Below are 20934 nucleotides of genomic sequence, written 5' to 3'. Positions count from 1 at the left end.
CATATTGCGTTATGCTTTTTTCTCATATTTTTCATATGTTTCTCTTAAAAGTCGAAGATTATGCATGTATTCCAGTACAGTCAGATTTTATTAATATATAAAAAAATTAAAATGTTTATAACATTATTAGTATATACATATATAAATAATTGCAACATTAAATATTTGGATGGATGATAACTTCATCTTTATTTTTGCTAATGATAATATCGATATTGTTAATTCAATATTTCTTAAAGCTCGGCAGCAGTACATATTGGTAAAGGAAATAATACTATTAAAGTATAGTATCATTTTTGTAGAAATATAAATAGTATTGTAGGTTTTTGAAATATATTATGAAACACATCAATTTTCAATTTTAGACACGATTTAATCAACAATACTTCATATTCGCCTTGTTACATAAGTACATTTTTTAATAGAAATGATATTGATATAATTTTTTTTAAGTATGAATTTTTAGCTTTATGACAAAGTCTTTACAAGTTTTTTGTTGCAAAAATATGATTTTTTTTTTTAGTGGATTTTTAAATGCTCAAAAATACCTCATATTCTCCATGTTACATAATTATACTTTTTAAAAGGTATGACTTTGCCAAATTTTATTTTGAAAGTGTGACTCTTTAACTTTAAAACGCCGTATTTGAAAGTCTTTAAAAATTTTTTGTTGCAAAGATATGATTTTTCGAAGGAAAAGTGGATTTTTGACTAATTTCTTATTTTTGCTTAATAATTCTTCCTTTATACTTTCACAATATATAAATTATTTTTCGGCAATGCCGATTGTGCAGTCACATTCCTGAGATTCTGAACTTTTATTTAAAAAAAATTGTAGAAAAATATTGATTGTAATTAAAGTTATAGCTTCTCAAAGTTAAAAAAGTCTCCGAAAGACCCGAAAATGTGTTTTCGTATTTTACAGGATTGGTGTGTTTAATGGTTAATATAATACCGTTATCTGAAGAACACAATATAATTTTATTTCGGTAACAATGGTATTAAAAAATTTGCATTTCTTAATTTGACGATACTATTATTTTCTTCTAAATATATACTCTTCTTAACTTTGATGTAAAATTTATTATTGAATAAAGATGAATATATTTTTTTAGCTAAATATATTTTTTAATACGAAATTTCTTTATATAAACAAGTTATCTTTCTTTAATAAAATTTAAAATGTTTCTACAAACTCTCTTATATGAAGTAATCAATAAAATACTGATAAATTAAACTTTGAGAATCAAACGCAGTTATTTTAGTACGAATAATTACACTAATTCAAGACTTTTTGTCAATACAAAATAATTTGTATTCTTTTGTTCTACGTTTTTGAAAATTTTTTTGTACTAAGCCTTGAAAATGGCTGTGACGTTTTTAACCCGTTTTTAGGCCTATTTCTTGCACTTTCAAGTTTGTGCAGTCTATTGCGAAGAAATATGACGAATATGCATGAGTATGCATGAGTATTTTTGTGTAGATTGTTTTCAATGTACGTTTTTTAGTTGATGAGTGAGAATATGTTAATACGTTCTTCTTTTATTCACAAGAAAACGATCAAGTAGGATACCTACGGATTCCGCTAACTTTAAATATGTTTTAGTACTTATCTTCCAATAATTCATGGGTAAGTGGCACGACGTAATATTCCAGTATTCATGAAAAATTTACATCAGAAACGTCTAGTGCTATGTTTTTTCATTATATAATAATTATTATTATAATCTTTATTGAATCGTGCGGTTTTAAAATATACAATGTGAGAGGTAAACGAGTATAATATATCACTATACGTTACATTATTGTCAAACAAAGTAGCGAACTATTTTCTAAGAAAACATTTGTTCAATGTTTAAAATTTGATAGTTAACAGTTTTATGACAAAAACTTGAAAATATGATTAAAAATCAATTTCTTTCTTGTAACAAATGTTATAAAGAAAATTCTAATGTCATTGTACCGTCACTGATCGTGCGATCTTTAGACTACCTGATTTGCCTACTGTAAATACTTCTTATTTAAAAAATATTATAGCCTCAACATTTTCGTTTTAGGATTTTTATCTTATTTTTAAATAAGGAATACGTTATCAAAATTTTGATTACGGGTTGTGGGACACCCTGTATAAGAAACTAATTTCAATAAATTTTTTTGGAGATTATAATAATCGTATAATATATATGTATTATTATTTGATAGTGTTTTTTAACATTTTACAAAAGTAGCACTCACAAAATAAATTTGAAAAAGATTTATACTTTGTTAGAGATACTTAAAATATCATATTTGGCTTATAATAAATTACAAAATGTACCAGCAACATAATTTGAATGGAATGTAACACAGAAATTGGGGAATAATACTTTCCACAATGTTTTTCAATTAAACTGTATGATTAATCTTAATTGTACAATCCTAGCTATTTAAATTTTTTTTATCTATTATATATCATTAATAAATAAATAAATAAGAATTTATTAATACACTTGTTAATTTATTTTTATTAGATATAATATGCACTTTTTACTTAAAATCTTTTGTAAATATTTTAATGCGATAGTTAGCCAAAATAATTTTATTTTTTTAATTATTTAAAAAAGTTTTACAAAAATTGTATTTGATTTGAGAATTTGACACTTTTTCACTTTATAAACATATATAATACTTGAATGTTGTTCTCTAAAGTTATTGAATAAAAAAGAAAAACAATTCTGAGCAATATGATATTTCACTAGCTTAGTAGCGACTGAATGAATTATATCGTTAACATGTATATTTCTTGCTTTACCTATATATGTATATTTGATGAGTTCTTTCAACCGCTTGAACCCTGCCAGAATTACGAACAAATCAATACGAATGCTAGAATTAACTATGACAGTCAAATGTAAAGCAGACTGGCGATAATAACAAATTCCATGTTTTTTGTATGTAAGTATAGATCACGTGCATTAAAATTTCATGGTGGCACACCATAATTTACAGTCTAAGGCTTTCATTGTTCTCTCCTGCATTATTTCCTTTTATTTCACTGCGTTGTAACGTCGTGTTCATAAACCGTTATATAAAGTCGCAAAAAAAAACAGCTATGGATATTATTTTACAAAAGTATTATTACCGATCGGAATATATTAGAAGTTTGGGGAGTATACATATAATTATTATGATGACATATGCAGTTCCCCAAAGATCTACAAAGGCGAACACGACTGCAGAAAGTAACGTTGCATGTCTATAGACGTTGTAAAATTCGTGGAAGTTTTGTTTCAAAATATCAATGTATAAATAAACATGAAATTGCTCGATATTTTTTAAGTTATTTATGTTATTGTATATTTTCTAAATTTAATGGATAAAATATAATTTTGTGAAACATATTTTGGTTATTGAATATCGATGATTATCATGATTAACTAATAATACAAATAAAAATTTTGTCACTACTAATCTAATATTGTTGTGTGCAAGATAAAACATCTTACGTTTATTAAAAGGAAAAGCAAACGTAATATTCAAGAATAAGTTCAAGAATAAAATCCGAGAATAGTATAATCTAAAATTCACGGTATCACTGCAATTTTTTTACGTTTGAGATTACAGTTATAAAATTTATTAAATAAGAGTAAGTTTACTCAAATCTAAAAAATTTTAGCTTTACACTTAATGTTTCTCTGTATAATTTTAATCATAATTTTTTATTTTTATCACAATTATATCACACAATTATGTTTCTTAAAAATTGAAAGTAACCTACAATAATGTATAATGATGCGTCATATAACAAGTGTTTTTATCTTAAATTAGAGATTGAATAAGATATTTCACGACATGCAAGTTATGCAATTTCCATTCAAAATCCTTACGGTAGCGGGATGCCGACCACCAACCTCCTGGTCTTCTTCACTAGGCAAACGGATAGTGTACCATGCATACACGATCATAATGTGTTTACTACTGTTTACGGTCATGGTTCCGCAATTTATGGATATTATCCTGAATGTTAATAATGCCGACGATTTCACGGATTGCTTTTACATAATGCTGGCCACGTTCATCGCTTGCTGTAAGATTCTCAGTCTATTACTAAATCGCAAGAATATCGAGTTGTTAACTGAAGCGTTGGTTGAGAAACCGTTTAGACCTCTGGAACCAGACGAAATTGAGATTCGAGAAAAATGTAATAAGACAGTACGGTAAGAAGATGGAATATTTAAAATTAAAATAAAAAGATCAGCATGCTACAATTTTAATGTCGTGCGATTCTCTCTATATTAGTTGTTTAGTAATATCTTTAACATTAGAAATTCAATAATTATTCTGTATTATAGGATTGTTTAATTTAATTGATAGAAATGAATAAAAGATACCATACTTTTATTAATGAAAGGATAAAGATTCTTTTGCTGTTTAAAAGAAGTAGGAAATATATGTTTTTTTTTTCTTTTTTAATTAGAGGAGAGAAATACAAAACAAAGTCATTACGAATTAGTCCAGCCTGCATAGTCATTTTGCAGGACCAATTCTATAATCTACACGGTTCTGATCGAGCTGACATGCGGAAGTATGAATTTGACATCTTTGTTAACGGACTTTCGGAGAGGAAAGTTAGCGTATAGAGAGTGGATACCTTATAAATGGTCCGATACAGTGTATTATTTCACGTACTTTCGCCAAATAATTAGCTTGACAGTTGCATCCATCGTGAATGTTGCCTGTGATATACTGATTTGCGGTTTACTGCTGCATATTTATTGCCAGATCGAGATCTTAGAGTGTCGTCTGAAGAAATCCTTGCGCAATCGAGGCGACTTGGGTGAATGTGTACGTCTGCACGATCGTATCTATAAGTTAGTCTTTGTACAAAATTTTATGCGTTTAGATTTTTTTCTTAATCTTAAAGCACGTAATTTTAATTATTTAACATTTTTTTACGTTTTGCAATCATGTGCATGTTTGGATGTCAAATTTTGTCTATTAACTCATTATGTTCCAAAACATTCTTATGCTCTTTTCTGTTGTAAGTTCTTCTTTTAAATTCGGATTCTAATCAAAATTTTTAGAAAGCAAGTGATATTTAAAAATAAAAAAAGTTATTCTTTTCTAAAATGTAGTTGGCGAGATGTGGTAAGGTAGTACATACGTACTTCAAACAGATATATACGTTGAAGTAAAGGTAAAATAAAAAATAATAATATATTGCTTTTTTTTAATGACAAATGTTTAACAAATTATATAATTAAATTTATTTTTTTGAGTATAATAATTTTAACTTTATCGAAGTTTAACTTCTTTATCAAAATACCATTGAAATTCATAGAAAAGTAAAAAAATTTTTATTTTATTATTTTTTACATTTTTATATTCATTTCTATTATAGATTCGTATAGAATAATTCAATCTACATTATTCTATTAAAAAAGGAAAAAAGTAAATTTATTTTTTTACTGAACACTTATCAGTAAAAAATGCAGGGATCTTTCGTTTTTTCTGCCTCCACTTTCAAATCTTTATATCATATTCTTCTTGTAGATATCGCAAACTTGATTTTTGAAAAGAGCAATTTATTTTACTTCTATCTAAAAATTGCGGTCTAATAATTTTTATTAAAGCCCAAACTGTGAGAATTTAAAGCAAAAAAGAGATTGACAAGGAGATAAAGAATATATTAATGTTTAAATGTTTAATTTAATTGAGATTAGTTAATAATAAATAATGTAACTATAAGTAATAAAAATATAATTTTATATAATTAAACTAACAGTATTATTTTTTTTTAGATATGCACGCACGATGAATGAAAAGTTCAGACTTATAATTACTGTTCAATTCATAGCGAGTATGCTAGTAGTATGCTCCAGTCTTTATCGTTTAGCTAAAACTACATTGAGTCCGAAATACATTCCACTAATGTTATATACAATCTGTATGTGTATACAAATTCTTCTTTATTGTTGGTTTGGAAACGAGGTGAAATTAAAGGTACTAATTATATGCATAATTATATATGTACCAAGCATGTTTTGTTAACATTTTAAAAAATAGTGGTAGTAATATCTCATTATTAATAATAATATAAAACAAAATTTTTTATTTAATCTCATTGTTGTATAATATATTGACATTTAAGACATTTAAATATTACTTTTAAGTACAATAAGAAGTGTTACATTGTATTTATTTACTACTATTACAGAGCATTCAATTTTCTGATGAAATTTTTGGGATGGATTGGGTAACAGCAGACAAGAAAGCAAGACAGAGTCTTATACTAATTATGAATCGCTCTCTGCTACCCATCGAATTTTCTAGTGCACATATTATTACAGTGAATCTAGATTCTTTCGTGAAGGTTAGAGATGAATTTATTATACTTTTATAATTGTAATAGTAATTACAATTAAAAAATATTATATATAAAACGATATGATTTTAGTTACTTAAGATGTCGTATTCAGTATATAACATACTTAAACAAACAAAGGAAGAATAATGCTACTGATAATATTATTAAAGAAAGAAGAATATAGTATTTAAAATATGAGGAGTGTATATCAAGAAATGTACAATATGCAAATATCTGCGACGGTAATCGTAGTCTCTTGTGCAATTACATGTTGCTACTATTACGTATATAAATAAAGAAAATATTATTTATCTGTATATTTTGTATTACAACCTTTACTTATATTTTTTATTATATTAAATATTTGTTGTAATAATTAAAGATTGGGTATGTACGTAAAGAAGAGTCAGTTAGATTTTATATATGCAGTTAGATACTTGAGTATTTAAAAAAATTAAAATGCATACGTCAAAATTGCAAGATCTGTAAAAACAATTTAACTAGAATAACATTTATGCACAAGAAAGAATTTTGCATATGCCGAGAAAAATAAAAAGAAGTAATTTTACGAACAATATAATTAATTTCATTAATAATGTAATAATAATTATTATTCATTTATGTTTAATTAAAATATTGTTTTTGTAAATTTATAAAATTTCTAGAAAATTTGCATATGTGAATATGTCAATTAATCTATTTATAAATATTAAACTCTTTATTTTAAGTTTTTATCATAACAGTTGCTTAAAACATCATATGTGTATAAAGTATAGAAGTACAAATATAAATATTCTACAAATAGTAAAAGATAAATAAGAGAAAATGTAAATTTGTTGTAATATAAAAACATAATTATAAAATGTAGTTATAAAAGTACAATTATAAAACATTGCATTAAAAATGATTAATGTCTATATTAATATTAATGTTTCATATTTTTAATGTAGTTAAAAAAAATATATGTATATTTATGACTGTCTTTTATTTTTATATATTGAAGGATATGTTTAGGATGCATACGTTGTGAATTCAATATTAATGTCCGACTGACATGAATTATTTTTACTTTATTTTATGAAATACGCATATTTACGTATTATTACAATGACACACAATATGATTTCTCGTGAAGAATTTGTTATAATATTTTTTACATAAAAATAATTTTATAAAAATAGAAACATTATTAAAGTATTTTTGTAAAGAAAAAATTATATTGCAATTATATTGTCGTATATACGTAAAATGCAAATAATGTATTATTGAAATTTGGACGTTATTAAACTTTTAAATTTTTTCTTCTAACTGTTAGACTATAGTATAGACTTACAAAACATAGCTTTAAACTGCTTCCCGTTTGATTATTTTATATATTGTAGCAATCAATACTGAAGCGATGTACCGTCTTCTAGATAAAGGTAATAAATGAAATAGCTTGTACATCGATGCAAGCGACATACAAGGCGATTTTCGCAACTCATACTTTATTGATAAATTTTAAAAAGTTTTATTCTCTCTTCGTCATTTTAATGTTGCTCTCGATCTAAATGTAAAAGCAGTAGATCCTTTGTGTAATAAAAGTTAATAGAAGTAATTTTACTAGCTATCTTGCATAAATATTGCTTTACCACAAATTTTGTATTATAAAGGTACAGATATTAAATATGCAGAGGAAGAGAGGAAATGTCAACAAGAAATATTCGTCATCACCGTAAAGTCGCATCACATGTCTATAGACATTTGTCGGTGCGCCTTCTTGAAATAATGTTGCTTAATACTTCTTACCGTGTAATATCGAAATTTTATTAAAAATTAAATACGTGTTGTTGTGAATACTATTTAAAAATTTTTATCAAACAATAATAGAATCGGTAACACACGTTATATAGTCAAATACAGTTGTACACGTACATTTTCTCTTTAATTAAACGAGAAAGTTAATAATGCATGTTTTGAAATTGACGCTTGCAATCTTTATGGTCTCTGGATGTTTTCGACCACTTTCATGGACATCTCCGTTCAAACGGAGAATTTATAATATTTACAGATTATATGTAATTAGTATGATATATTTCTTCTCAATGGCACAATTTATGGACATCGTTTTAAATGTTGACAATCCTAGTGACTTTACTGAGACTTTAAATATGATGACGACTTCGTCTGCTGCATGTTATAAGCTGTTTATTGTATGGTTCAATTATCAGAAAATTGCAGCGTTAATTAATTGTCTTACTGAAGAGCCATTTAAACCATTAAATTTGGGTGAGGTGGAAATACGACAGCAATATGATAGAAAAATACGGTAAATACACATATATTTTTTAATATAATAACTTTTAATTTTGTACCGTTATTTTGTTAGATATTTTTTTTATTTTATTCTTTACTACATAATATAACGTTAGATGGTTGTGAATTATTTTTATAGCATAAGACCACTCTGGCAAATTTCCAACCTTATAATGAATGTTGCATAATTCTAATGCTAATTAATAGCAAAGAAATGATTAAAAAAGTTTTTTTTTAAGTAAAGTACATTTTATAAAATGTTTATAAAACCTTCTCTTGTGACAAATAATTAATATAAATTACGTTCGTTGTATATACCTGATGAACTTCCATCTACAGAGTGATTGGTAGAACTCTATTGCTAACAAACTATTGTTGATAAGAATTGTATTGCGTTAATATTTATTGAGTTAAATTTAAAATAAACGAAATCGTATTTCATTACTTTCTTTTTTCCTCTATTAACAAAATAATATTTTCATAAAAAATAAGAAGGCGCTTTAAAAGATTTATTGTCGTTATTGTTAAAGATTGTCGTTATTGACAACTTACTCTATTAAATAGTATTCTATTAAACAGCTATATTGTTTATAATAAAGAATAAACATATATATATATATATATATAAAATAATAATAATAATAATAATAATAATAATAATAATAATAATAATAATAATAGATACAATAACCTCTTCAATATTTTCTAGGAACAATACGTTACGTTATTCAAGTTTAATCGGAACAACATGTTCATTCATGGCCTTGGTGTCACTGTTCACTGATTTCAGGCATAGAAAGTTGACTTATAGAGAATGGCTACCATATGATTATTCGTCTTACATTCCTTATTGTTTGACATATGCTCAGCAAATAATATGTAACTTCCACATTGCTAGTGTGAACGTAGCTTGCGATGCTCTTCTATGTGGACTCTTAATGCATATATGTTGTCAAATTGATATCTTGGAACACCGTTTAAAAAATATCTTAAGCAATCAAGTTACTCTGGGATACTGCGTACGGCATCACAATCGAATTTTAGAGTTAGTTACCATATTAACATTAGAAAAATATACATTGTTTAGCATTTATATATGTATAGTCCTGCTATTATGTCTATTATTTAGCAAAATTATAATAGAAACATGTTATTTTCTCTACTTTTTACATTTTTACTTTTTAAGATTACAATAAAAAAGTGTCTCATATTTCAGATTAAGTTAATAATTAGATACTTTGTACAATCATCAAAACACATTACTGACGTTTTCTTTTACTGTGACATTATATATTCTTTCTACCATTTTATTAATGTGTTAGTTTGTTAATCTGATTTACACATGTTTTACAATTTTTTTTATTATTCATATAATACTACAACAAGTAATAATGGAATTTATTTATTATTTATGATGGCAGAAACAATAATAATGTATGTATACGTATAAATATCACAAAGATTCTCTAAAATTTTGTTACAGATATGCACAAGTAGTGAATATGAGATTTACGAAAATAGTCGGATTTCAGTTTATGGCAAGTACAATGGTAATTTGTTCCAATTTGTATCAATTGACCAGGTCGACTCTAAGTGCAAATCATGTTCCATTAATTATGTACACAAGTTGTATGCTGACACAAATATTTATATATTGTTGGTTTGGAAACGAAGTCAAATCAAAGGTATCTCTAATAAAACAAATTGTTATAAACTATAAATATAAAATATTTTATATACATTACATAATATTTTACAGAATCTTCAATTAATGGCTAATATTTTCCAAATGGAGTGGCCAATTCTAGACAATAGCATTAAAAAGGGCTTTTTGATGATTATGAAGCGTGCAATGATACCAATTAAAATTTCTACTATATATATTTTGACTATAGATTTGAATTCTTTTGTAGGGGTTAGTATAAAAATTTTATTTTAAGTCTGATAAAATTTTATTTAAATGAAACAATTAACTTGGACCATTTAATAAACGTCTATTGCTTCTAACTTTAATTAAATTTAAGTAGCAATGAAATAAGTTAGAAATGTTATCATATATTTACAAGTAGTTTATTTCATGCTTATATAAATTATTTAAGAATACAAAATGTAGTTCTAAAATTTTTTTTAATAATTATAGTTATTTTTAATATATTTTTGTTTGTAGAACACGATTTGTTGTCTAAATTTTTATTATGTCAAAATTTTGAAAAAAAACGACGATTTTGACGGTTTACTTTTGACAGTATTTTTCTCAAAACTGTGTAAAAATGATTATTCACTCATGACGCAAAGAAGATCAAATTGTGTTGAACAGTGTAGACTGTATTACATGCAAAAAAAGCAATATTTAAACTATTGTTATATATATAATATTTTATATTCTAAATATTATAAAACGTATATTTAAAAAATAAAAAGTCATTGTTATAAATTAAAATACATTTTAAAGGTAAAAGTTGATATTTTGCGTGGTATTAATTTAGAAGAAAAGATTTGTTGCCCTGTTACAATATCATGAATATCGGCGAAATCGCTTTTGTCTTCTTTTTCATTATTTTTTTTAAATTGTGACATAATAATTAAATTTGGACATTATATTTAGCATGCGAACATACATTACAAATAGTTATTATACAATTGCTAAGAAAGTTTTTGTGACCTTGATATTATAAGCCTGTTATTATTAACTTGCAAATATTAGATAACTTATTTATAATATTATATTATATTATATTATTAGTTATAAATAATCATTTTAATTTTTTTCTAACATTTCAGTTACTTAAAACATCATATTCTGTTTATAATTTATTAGTGAGAGTGCAAGAATAAGCAAGATATTAAAAAAATGAGTCAAATAAATGTTTGTTCCTATTTATTTTGTATAATAGAAGATAAAGAATGATAATAACATAATTATAAATAATATTACTAAAATTTACGATAATAAGACAGCTGTAGGTAATGTTATTAAAAAATATTTCATTTTTTATTAATATCCGAGAGTGGTAAAAAATATATGTATATAAACACCGTATTTTATATTTGAAAGTGTTTTAATATGACATGTAAAGCAGGTATAAAAAGATATAAAAGAAAATTAAAGTTTATATATCATTTTATTGAACTTTCACACTTTTTATGCTTTAATATTATTTAAAATACATCTAAATCTTATATTAATATTTTGATATAAATTGACATAATGTATTATTTTTTACATAAATCCAGACAGCACATGGTATTTTTAGGATGTTCTTTTAGAATGCTCCGGACTTTTTTTCAATTATTTTATTTTACACAAAATAATTAAAAAAATACGATTCTTTTTACTAAACATTCTGATTAATAAAAAGAATCGTAGTACCATTAAAAAAACAAGAAATAAAAATATAATATATAATGTATAATTACATTATTATTACATTTATAACTATTATATTTATAATTATATTATTATATATAAAAATATAAGAGAAATATAAGAAATTTTTTTAACAAATCTTGTAAGTATTATTAAATCTTTTGTTTGTTAGATTAAAGTTTTATAAATACTTCTCTTTGACTATATAGCTATGAACTGCTACTTGGCTATTTCCCGCTGTTTTCAACATAACGCGCGCCTCCAACAGTTAAATAGCAGAAAATTGAAACAATCGCATTTTGCCGGTAAAATAGAAAAAAAGAGAGAGATGGAATGTGACATAACATTGCGTTGTTTTATTATAATTAGCAAAGTTTAAAACCATTTGTAATAAATAAAATGTCATGCACATTTTATTCATGTCATGCATGTTTTCTTGTACATTTTATTTATGTCAAATTGAAATTTTGGAATATTGCCTAAAGAAAATTTTAAGCCATTAAATTACTCTGGGCTACTGTGTATGACATCAAAATCAAATTTTTGAGTAAGTCATTAAAAATTATATATTGTTGAGCATTGCTATTATGTGTGTTAATTTTAATTTGACCAAACTGCGATGAAAATTGTATATTTTTTTATTTATTATTTTTTAATTAAAAAGAAAAATAATTTGTAATTTTATATCAATACTTTAAACATCAACATGTTTATTCTGTTACTAGTTTTTATATGTATAATAATTCCTTTTATATTTCTTGGTATTGCAAATAAACAAATTTTTCATACTTATATGAACTTTATTTACGCAATATATGATTAGTAACACAAAAGCGTTGTCAATAGTTATATGAAAGAAATTCAGTATATCAGTGAATGCAAGTTTTCTTAAAGCGTAAAATTGGATTATCTGCATGTCTTATTTATATTAAGTCATATTTAACAGAGTGGTTGCGCATAAATTATTTTCACTTCTATTTTTTTTTATTTCTGTGCAATAAATCCTCGCGCGGAATAAATATCGGAGTTATCTTCTTTTCGTATAAACTATCTTGTGAACATCACAACAGTAGCCATGCTGTCGTCTCACTATTTGCGTATTTTACCTTTTTTCTTTTATTTTTATGTAACCGCGCGTAACTATCATAGAAACTTGTTAGTACACAATAAAATAAATTGAATTAAAATATCTTAAAGATTAAAATTATATTTTAAAAGTATATTGCATGCGCTAAAATGAATTTATTTAGTATGATATTTTATTGCCATGTAATTATTATTACCATATAAATTATTACCATATTATTATTATTAATTAAAATCTGTCAACATGCTTTTTATAAGACATAATTAGTACGACATTTTTACAAATATGAAAGTAACATTGTATGAAATGACATATGATTATTGAATTTTTCAATCTCTGACAAATACGATTAAAAATATATAAATCATAAAGACAAAGATTCAAAAAAGACAAATATTAACTTTGAAGTAGTTATTATAATTATATAACACATTCAGACAATTTAGATATACCTTGCTCAAAATTCTAGCTGAAAATGTGTGGAAATCAGGTCTCGCCTAGTTATAATAATAACACTGATTGAGTGTCATAATAAGTAAATACATATAACGTTATTTAAAAATATAATTTTAATTTTAATATGCTTGTCGGGTATTCATCTCCGCACGATACAGACACACAATTGAGCACTTTATCGATGCGATATACTATTTCAAGATCGGAACATCGAGACGGTATCTTACAGTGGGTCATGGATTCAAACTTTTCTCGCGTTGCATCGACGAATAAAATGCTGATATAACGGACAAAAAAATCGGCATAGTTATGCATTTACGTAGAAATTAATAATTAAGTATAGTAATTCGACACTAGAAATGTAAATTAATGCGGCTGAAGAAGGACAAGTATGTCCGAAACGTTCGCTAACTGTATCTTAGTTGTCAACATTAAAAGTAAATTGTAACCCGAAAGACCAAAGAATAGCTCGTTCTCGGCCTATTATTCATTATTAATATGCTTGGTTTTTCTTTCAGAGTGTTATTGATGGCATTTTTATCCTAATGTAAAAATATTTTCTAAAAGCCAAATATTGATCACAGATTTGCAGAGATAGTAAATTTAAAATTTATTAAAATAATTGGATTTCAGTTTTTAACATGTATGTTGATAATGTGCTGAAATTTGTATCAAGTGTCTAAGTCAACTTTGAACACAGATCACATTTTGTTAATTATGTTCACATGCTGCATGCTAATGGAAATATTTATTTATTGCTGGTGAAAACAAAGTTAAATTAAAGATGTATCTAATAAAACAAGACATTAGGAAGAAAAGATATGATATTTTACATATTATTTTGCAGAATCTCCAATTAGCAGACAGCATTTTTCAAATAGATTGGACAATTTTGGACAATAGTGTGAAAAAAAACTTATCGATAATTATGAAACGTACAATGATACTTATTAAAATTTCTACAGTATATATTTTGACCATGAATTTGGATTCCTTTGTAATGGTCAGTATAAAATATTTATTGTAACATTTTAATATAATATAAATTAAATAATTAATGTGTTTCATTATTAAAATGGTTAGCCATTGCTGTTTATATTCTATAATTATACTTAGTTAACAAGAAATATATTGATAAATAAATTTATTAGTGTTATATACCCGTTATATAGATACATTATCATTGATAAATATTATTGTATTTAATAATAATATTTAAGTTTTAAATCAACTTAAGTGTCTTTTATAATTTCAGTTTCTTAAAACATCATACTTTATTTATAACTTATTAACGCAAGTGCAAAAGTAATACAGTTAAAAGGCTAAGAACAAATAGAGTTTTATATTAGTTGCACATAATTATAAAAGAAGTGTAATGATTTAATTGTTTTCGATAATTGTCTTAATGTTTTTCTGCTTAATAGCAATAGTAAAAAATATATGTATATGTATATGACACTGTCTTTTATATTTTTAAAGTATTTTTATATATATTATTGAAAAAGTAAACGTTACAAAATCTAAGTTTGTTAAGTTACAAAATTTAAACTTTTAAGATATGAGTTTTGGAGTCAATAAACACTACGGAAGTATTAAACTAATCTAGATTCTTTCGTGAAGGTTAGAGATGAATTTATTATACTTTTATAATTGTAATAGTAATTACATTTAAAAAATATTATATATAAAATGATATGCTTTTAGTTACTTAAGATGTCGTATTCAGTATATAACATACTTAAACAAACAAAGGAAGAATAATGCTAGTAATAATATTATTAAAGAAAGAAGAATATAGTATTTAAAATATGAGGAGTGTATATCAAGAAATGTACAATATGCAAGTATCTGCGACGGTAATTGTAGTCTCTTGTGCAATTACATGTTGCTACTATTACGTATATAAATAAAGAAAATATTATTTATCTGTATATTTTGTATTACAACCTTTACTTATATTTTTTATTATATTAAATATTTGTTGTAATAATTAAAGATTGGGTATGTACTTAAGGAAGAGTCAGTTAGATTTTATATATGCAATTAGATACTTGAGTATTTAAAAAAATTAAAATGCATACGTCAAAATTTCAAGATCTCTAAAAAAAATTTAACTAGAATAACATTTATGCACAAGAAAGAATTTTGCATATGCCGAGAAAAATAAAAAGAAGTAATTTTACAAACAATATAATTAATTTCATTAATAATGTAATAATAATTATTATTCATTTATGTTTAATTAAAATATTGTTTTTGTAAATTTATAAAATTTCTAGAAAATTTGCATATGTGAATATGTCAATTAATCTATTTATAAATATTAAACTTTTTATTTTAAGTTTTTATCATAACAGTTGCTTAAAACATCATATGTGTATAAAGTATAGAAGTACAAATATAAATATTCTACAAATAGTAAAAGATAAATAAGAGAAAATGTAAATTTGTTGTAATATAAAAACATAATTATAAAATGTAGTTATAAAAGTACAATTATAAAACATTGCATTAAAAATGATTAATGTCTATATTAATATTAATGTTTCATATTTTTAATGTAGTTAAAAAAAATATATGTATATTTATGACTGTCTTTTATTTTTATATATTGAAGGATATGTTTAGGATGCATACGTTATGAATTCAATATTAATGTCCGACTGACATGAATTATTTTTACTTTATTTTATGAAATACGCATATTTACGTATTATTACAATATGACACACAATATGATTTCTCGTGAAGAATTTGTTATAATATTTTTTACATAAAAATAATTTTATAAAAATAGAAACATTATTAAAGTATTTTTGTAAAGAAAAAATTATATTGCAATTATATTGTCGTATATACGTAAAATGCAAATAATGTATTATTGAAATTTGGACGTTGTTAAACTTTTAAATTTTTTCTTCTAACTGTTAGACTATAGTATAGACTTACAAAACATAGCTTTAAACTGCTTCCCGTTTGATTATTTTATATATTGTAGCAATCAATACTGAAGCGATGTACCGTCTTCTAGATAAAGGTAATAAATGAAATAGCTTGAACATCGATGCAAGCGACATACAAGGCGATTTTCGCAACTCATACTTTATTGATAAATTTTAAAAAGTTTTATTCTCTCTTCCTCATTTTAATGTTGCTCTCGATCTAAATGTAAAAGTAGATCTCTTGTGTAATAAAAGTTAATAGAAGTAATTTTACTAGCTATCTTGCATAAATATTGCTTTACCACAAATTTTGTATTATAAAGGTACAGATATTAAATATGCAGAGGAAGAGAGGAAATGTCAACAAGAAATATTCGTCATCACCGTAAAGTCGCATCACATGTCTATAGACATTTGTCGGTGCGCCTTCTTGAAATAATGTTGCTTAATACTTCTTACTGTGTAATATAGAAATTTTATTTAAAATTAAATACGTGTTGTTGTGAATACTATTTAAAAATTTTTATCAAACAATAATAAAATCGGTAACACACGTTATATAGTCAAATACAGTTGTACACGTACATTTTCTCTTTAATTAAACGAGAAAGTTAATAATGCATGTTTTGAAATTGACGCTTGCAATCTTTATGTTCTCTGGATGTTTTCGACCACTTTCATGGACATCTCCGTTCAAACGGAGAGTTTATAATATTTACAGATTATATGTAATTAGTATGATATATTTCTTCTCAATGGCACAATTTATGGACATCGTTTTAAATGTTGACAATCCTAATGACTTTACTGATACTTTAAATATGGTGACGACTTCGTCTGCTGCATGTTATAAGCTGTTTATTGTATGGTTCAATTATCAGAAAATTGCAGCGTTAATTAATTGTCTTACTGAAGAGCCATTTAAACCATTAAATTTGGGTGAGGTGGAAATACGACAGCAATATGATAGAATAATACGGTAAATATACATATATTTCTTAATATAATAACTCTTAATTTTGTACCGTTATTTTGTTAGATATTTATTTTATTTTATTCTATACTACATAATATAACGTTAGATGGTTGTGAATTATTTTTATAATGAGCATAAGACCACTCTGGCAAATTTACAACCCTATAATGAATGTTGCATAATTCTAATGCTAATTAACAGCAAAGAAATGATTAAAAAAATTTTTTTTTAAGTAAAGTACATTTTATAAAATGTTTATAAAACCTTGTTTTGTGACAATTAATTAATATAAATTACGTTCGTTGGATATACCTGATAAACTTCCACCTACAGAGTGATTGGTAGAACTCTATTGCTAACAAACTAGTGTTAGCAGAGATAAGAATTGTATTGTGTTAATATTTATTGAGTTAAATTTAAAATAAACGAAATAGTATTTCATTACTCCCTTTTTTCCTCTATTAACAAAATAATATTTTCTTAAGAAATAATAAGGCGCTTTAAAAGATTTATGTCGTTATTGACAACTTACTCTATTAAATAGTATTCTATTAAACAGCTATATTGTTTATAATAAAGAATAAACACACACACACACACACACATATATATATATATATATATATATATATATATATATGTATATATATAATTATATATAATAATAATAATAATAATAATAATAATAATAATAATAATAATAATAATAATAATAATAATAATAATAGATACAATAATCTCTTCAATATTTTCTAGGAACAATACGTTACGTTATTCAAGTTTAATCGGAACAACATGTTCATTCATCGCCTTGGTGTCACTGTTCACTGATTTTAGGCATAAAAAGTTGACTTATAGAGAATGGCTACCATATGATTATTCGTCTTACATTCCTTATTGTTTGACATATGCTCAGCAAATGATATGTACCTTCCACGTTGCTAGTGTGAATGTAGCTTGCGATGCTCTTCTATGTGGACTTTTAATGCATATATGTTGTCAAATTGATATTTTGGAACATCGTTTAAAAAATATTTTAAGCAATCAATTTACTCTGGGATACTGCGTGCGCCATCACAATCGAATTTTAGAGTTAGTTACCATATTAACATTAGAAAAATATACATTGTTTAGCATTTATATATAGTCCTGCTATTATGTCTATTATTTAGCAAAATTATAATAGAAACATGTTATTTTCTCTACTTTTTACATTTTTACTTTTTAAGATTACAATAAAAAAGTGTCTCATATTTCAGATTAAGTTAATAATTAGAGACTTTATACAATCATCAAAACACATTACTGACGTTTTCTTTTACTGTGACGTTATATATATATATATATATTCTTACTACCATTTTATTAATGTGTTAATTTGTTAATCTGATTTACACATGTTTTACAATTTATTTTATTATTCATATAATACTACAACAAGTAATAATGGAATTTATTTATTATTTATGATGGCAGAAACAATAATAATGTATGTATACGTATAAATATCACAAAGATTCTCTAAAATTTTGTTACAGATATGCACAAGTAGTGAATATGAGATTTACGAAAATAGTCGGATTTCAGTTTATGGCAAGTACAATGGTAATTTGTTCCAATTTGTATCAATTGACCAAGTCGACTTTAAGTGCAAATCATGTTCCATTAATTATGTACACAAGTTGTATGCTGACACAAATATTTATATATTGTTGGTTTGGAAACAAAGTCAAATCAAAGGTATCTCTAATAAAACAAATTGTTATAAACTGTAAATAAAAAATGTTTTATATATTTTACATAATATTCTACAGAGTCTTCAATTAATGGATAATATTTTCCAAATGGAGTGGCCAATTCTAGACAATAGCATTAAAAAGAGCTTTTTGATGATTATGAAGCGTTCAATGATACCAATTGAAATTTCTACTATATATATTTTGACTATAGATTTGAATTCTTTTGTAGGGGTTAGTATAAAAATTTTATTTTAAGCCTGATAAAATTTTATTTAAATTAAACAATTAACTTGTATCATTTAATAAACGTCTATTGCTTCTAACTTTAATTAAATTTAAGTAGCAATGCAATAAGTTAGAAATGTTATCATATATTTATAAGTAGTTTATTTCATGCTTATATAAATTATTTAAGACTACAAAATGTAGTTCTAAAATTTTTTTTAATAATTATAGTTATTTTTAATATATTTTTGTTTGTAGAACACCATTTGTTGTCTAAATTTTGTTATTATGTCAAAATTTTTAAAAAAACGACGATTTTGACAGTTTACTTTTGACAGTATTTTTCTCAAAACTGTGTAAAAATGATTATTCACTCATGACGTAAAGAAGATCAAACTGTGTTGAACAGTGTAGACTGTATATTATATGCAAAAGAAGCAATATTTAAATTATTGTTATATATATATATATATATATATATATATATATATATATATATAATATTTTATATTCTAAATATTATAATACATATATTTAAAAAATAAAAAGTCATTGTTATAAATTAAAATACATTTTAAAGGTAAAAGTTGATATTTTGTGTGGATTAATTTAGAAGAAAAGATTTGTTTCCCGTGTTACAATATCATGAATATCAGCGAAATCGCTTTTGTCTTCTTTTTCATTATTTTTTTTAAATTGTGACATAATAATTAAATTTGGACATTATATTTAGCTTGCAAATATTAAATAACTTATTTATAATATTATATTATATTATTAGTTATAAATAATCATTTTAATTATTTTCTAACATTTCAGTTACTTAAAACATCATATTCTGTTTATAATTTATTGGTGAGAGTGCAAGAATAAGCAAGATATTAAAAAAATGAGTCAAATAAAATGTTTGTTTCTATTTATTTCGTATAATTAAAGAATATTAATAACATAATTATAAATAATATTACTAAAATTTACGATAATAAGACAGCTGTAGGTAACGTTATTAAAAAATATTTCATTTTTTATTAATATCCGAGAGTGGTAAAAAATATATGTATATAAACACCGTATTTTATATTTGAAAGTGTTTTAATATGACATGTAAAGCGGGTATAAAAAGATATAAAAGAAAATTAAAGTTTATATATCATTTTATTGAACTTTCACACTTTTTATGCTTTAATATTATTTAAAATACATCTAAATCTTATATTAATATTTTGATATAAATTGACATAATGTATTATTTTTTACATAAATCCAGACAGCATATGGTATTTTTAGAACGTTCTTTTAGAATGCTCCGGACTTTTTTTCAATTATTTTATTTTACACAAAATAATTAAAAAAATACGATTCTTTTTACTAATCATTCTGATTAATAAAAAGAATCGTAGTACCATTAAAAAAACAAGAAATAAAAATATAATATATAGTGCATAATTACATTATTATTACATTTATAACTATTATATTTATAATTATATTATTATATATA

General features: G+C 24.2%; 2 protein-coding genes across 2 annotated transcripts; both read left to right on the top strand.

Annotated features, from left to right (window-relative positions):
- The first annotated feature begins 3184 nt into the window (after window positions 1–3184).
- On the top strand, window positions 3185–14936 carry LOC105198462. Its single transcript, XM_039452828.1, has 12 exons — window positions 3185–3625; window positions 3808–4196; window positions 4518–4850; window positions 5781–5982; window positions 6197–6352; window positions 6437–6492; window positions 8412–8654; window positions 9351–9686; window positions 10125–10326; window positions 10401–10556; window positions 14399–14554; window positions 14807–14936. Exons 2-12 carry the CDS (start codon window positions 3832–3834, stop codon window positions 14858–14860), a joined length of 2259 nt encoding a protein of 752 aa, XP_039308762.1. The 5' UTR covers window positions 3185–3625; window positions 3808–3831; the 3' UTR covers window positions 14861–14936.
- A 1956-nt stretch (window positions 14937–16892) lies between these two features.
- On the top strand, window positions 16893–20596 carry LOC105206391 (odorant receptor 46a). Its single transcript, XM_039453089.1, has 5 exons — window positions 16893–17472; window positions 18226–18561; window positions 19008–19209; window positions 19284–19439; window positions 20253–20596. Exons 1-5 carry the CDS (start codon window positions 17111–17113, stop codon window positions 20304–20306), a joined length of 1110 nt encoding a protein of 369 aa, XP_039309023.1. The 5' UTR covers window positions 16893–17110; the 3' UTR covers window positions 20307–20596.
- Window positions 20597–20934: the final 338 nt, after the last annotated feature.

Source organism: Solenopsis invicta, chromosome 8 (assembly GCF_016802725.1).
Source record: "Solenopsis invicta isolate M01_SB chromosome 8, UNIL_Sinv_3.0, whole genome shotgun sequence".
Classification (NCBI taxonomy): domain Eukaryota; kingdom Metazoa; phylum Arthropoda; class Insecta; order Hymenoptera; family Formicidae; genus Solenopsis; species Solenopsis invicta.
This window is presented reverse-complemented; position numbering and strand designations above follow the sequence as displayed.

Excerpts from the sequence above, each read along its gene's own strand:
- LOC105198462 (XM_039452828.1), top strand. The coding sequence starts at position 3,832 with ATGCAAGTTATGCAATTTCCATTCAAAATCCTTACGGTAGCGGGATGC. Across the intron at positions 5,983-6,196 it reads GAAACGAGGTGAAATTAAAG|AGCATTCAATTTTCTGATGA; the intron begins GTACTAATTATA and ends CTACTATTACAG. Across the intron at positions 10,327-10,400 it reads GAAACGAAGTCAAATCAAAG|AATCTTCAATTAATGGCTAA; the intron begins GTATCTCTAATA and ends AATATTTTACAG.
- LOC105206391 (XM_039453089.1), top strand. The coding sequence starts at position 17,111 with ATGCATGTTTTGAAATTGACGCTTGCAATCTTTATGTTCTCTGGATGT. Across the intron at positions 19,210-19,283 it reads GAAACAAAGTCAAATCAAAG|AGTCTTCAATTAATGGATAA; the intron begins GTATCTCTAATA and ends AATATTCTACAG. Across the intron at positions 19,440-20,252 it reads ATTTGAATTCTTTTGTAGGG|TTACTTAAAACATCATATTC; the intron begins GTTAGTATAAAA and ends CTAACATTTCAG.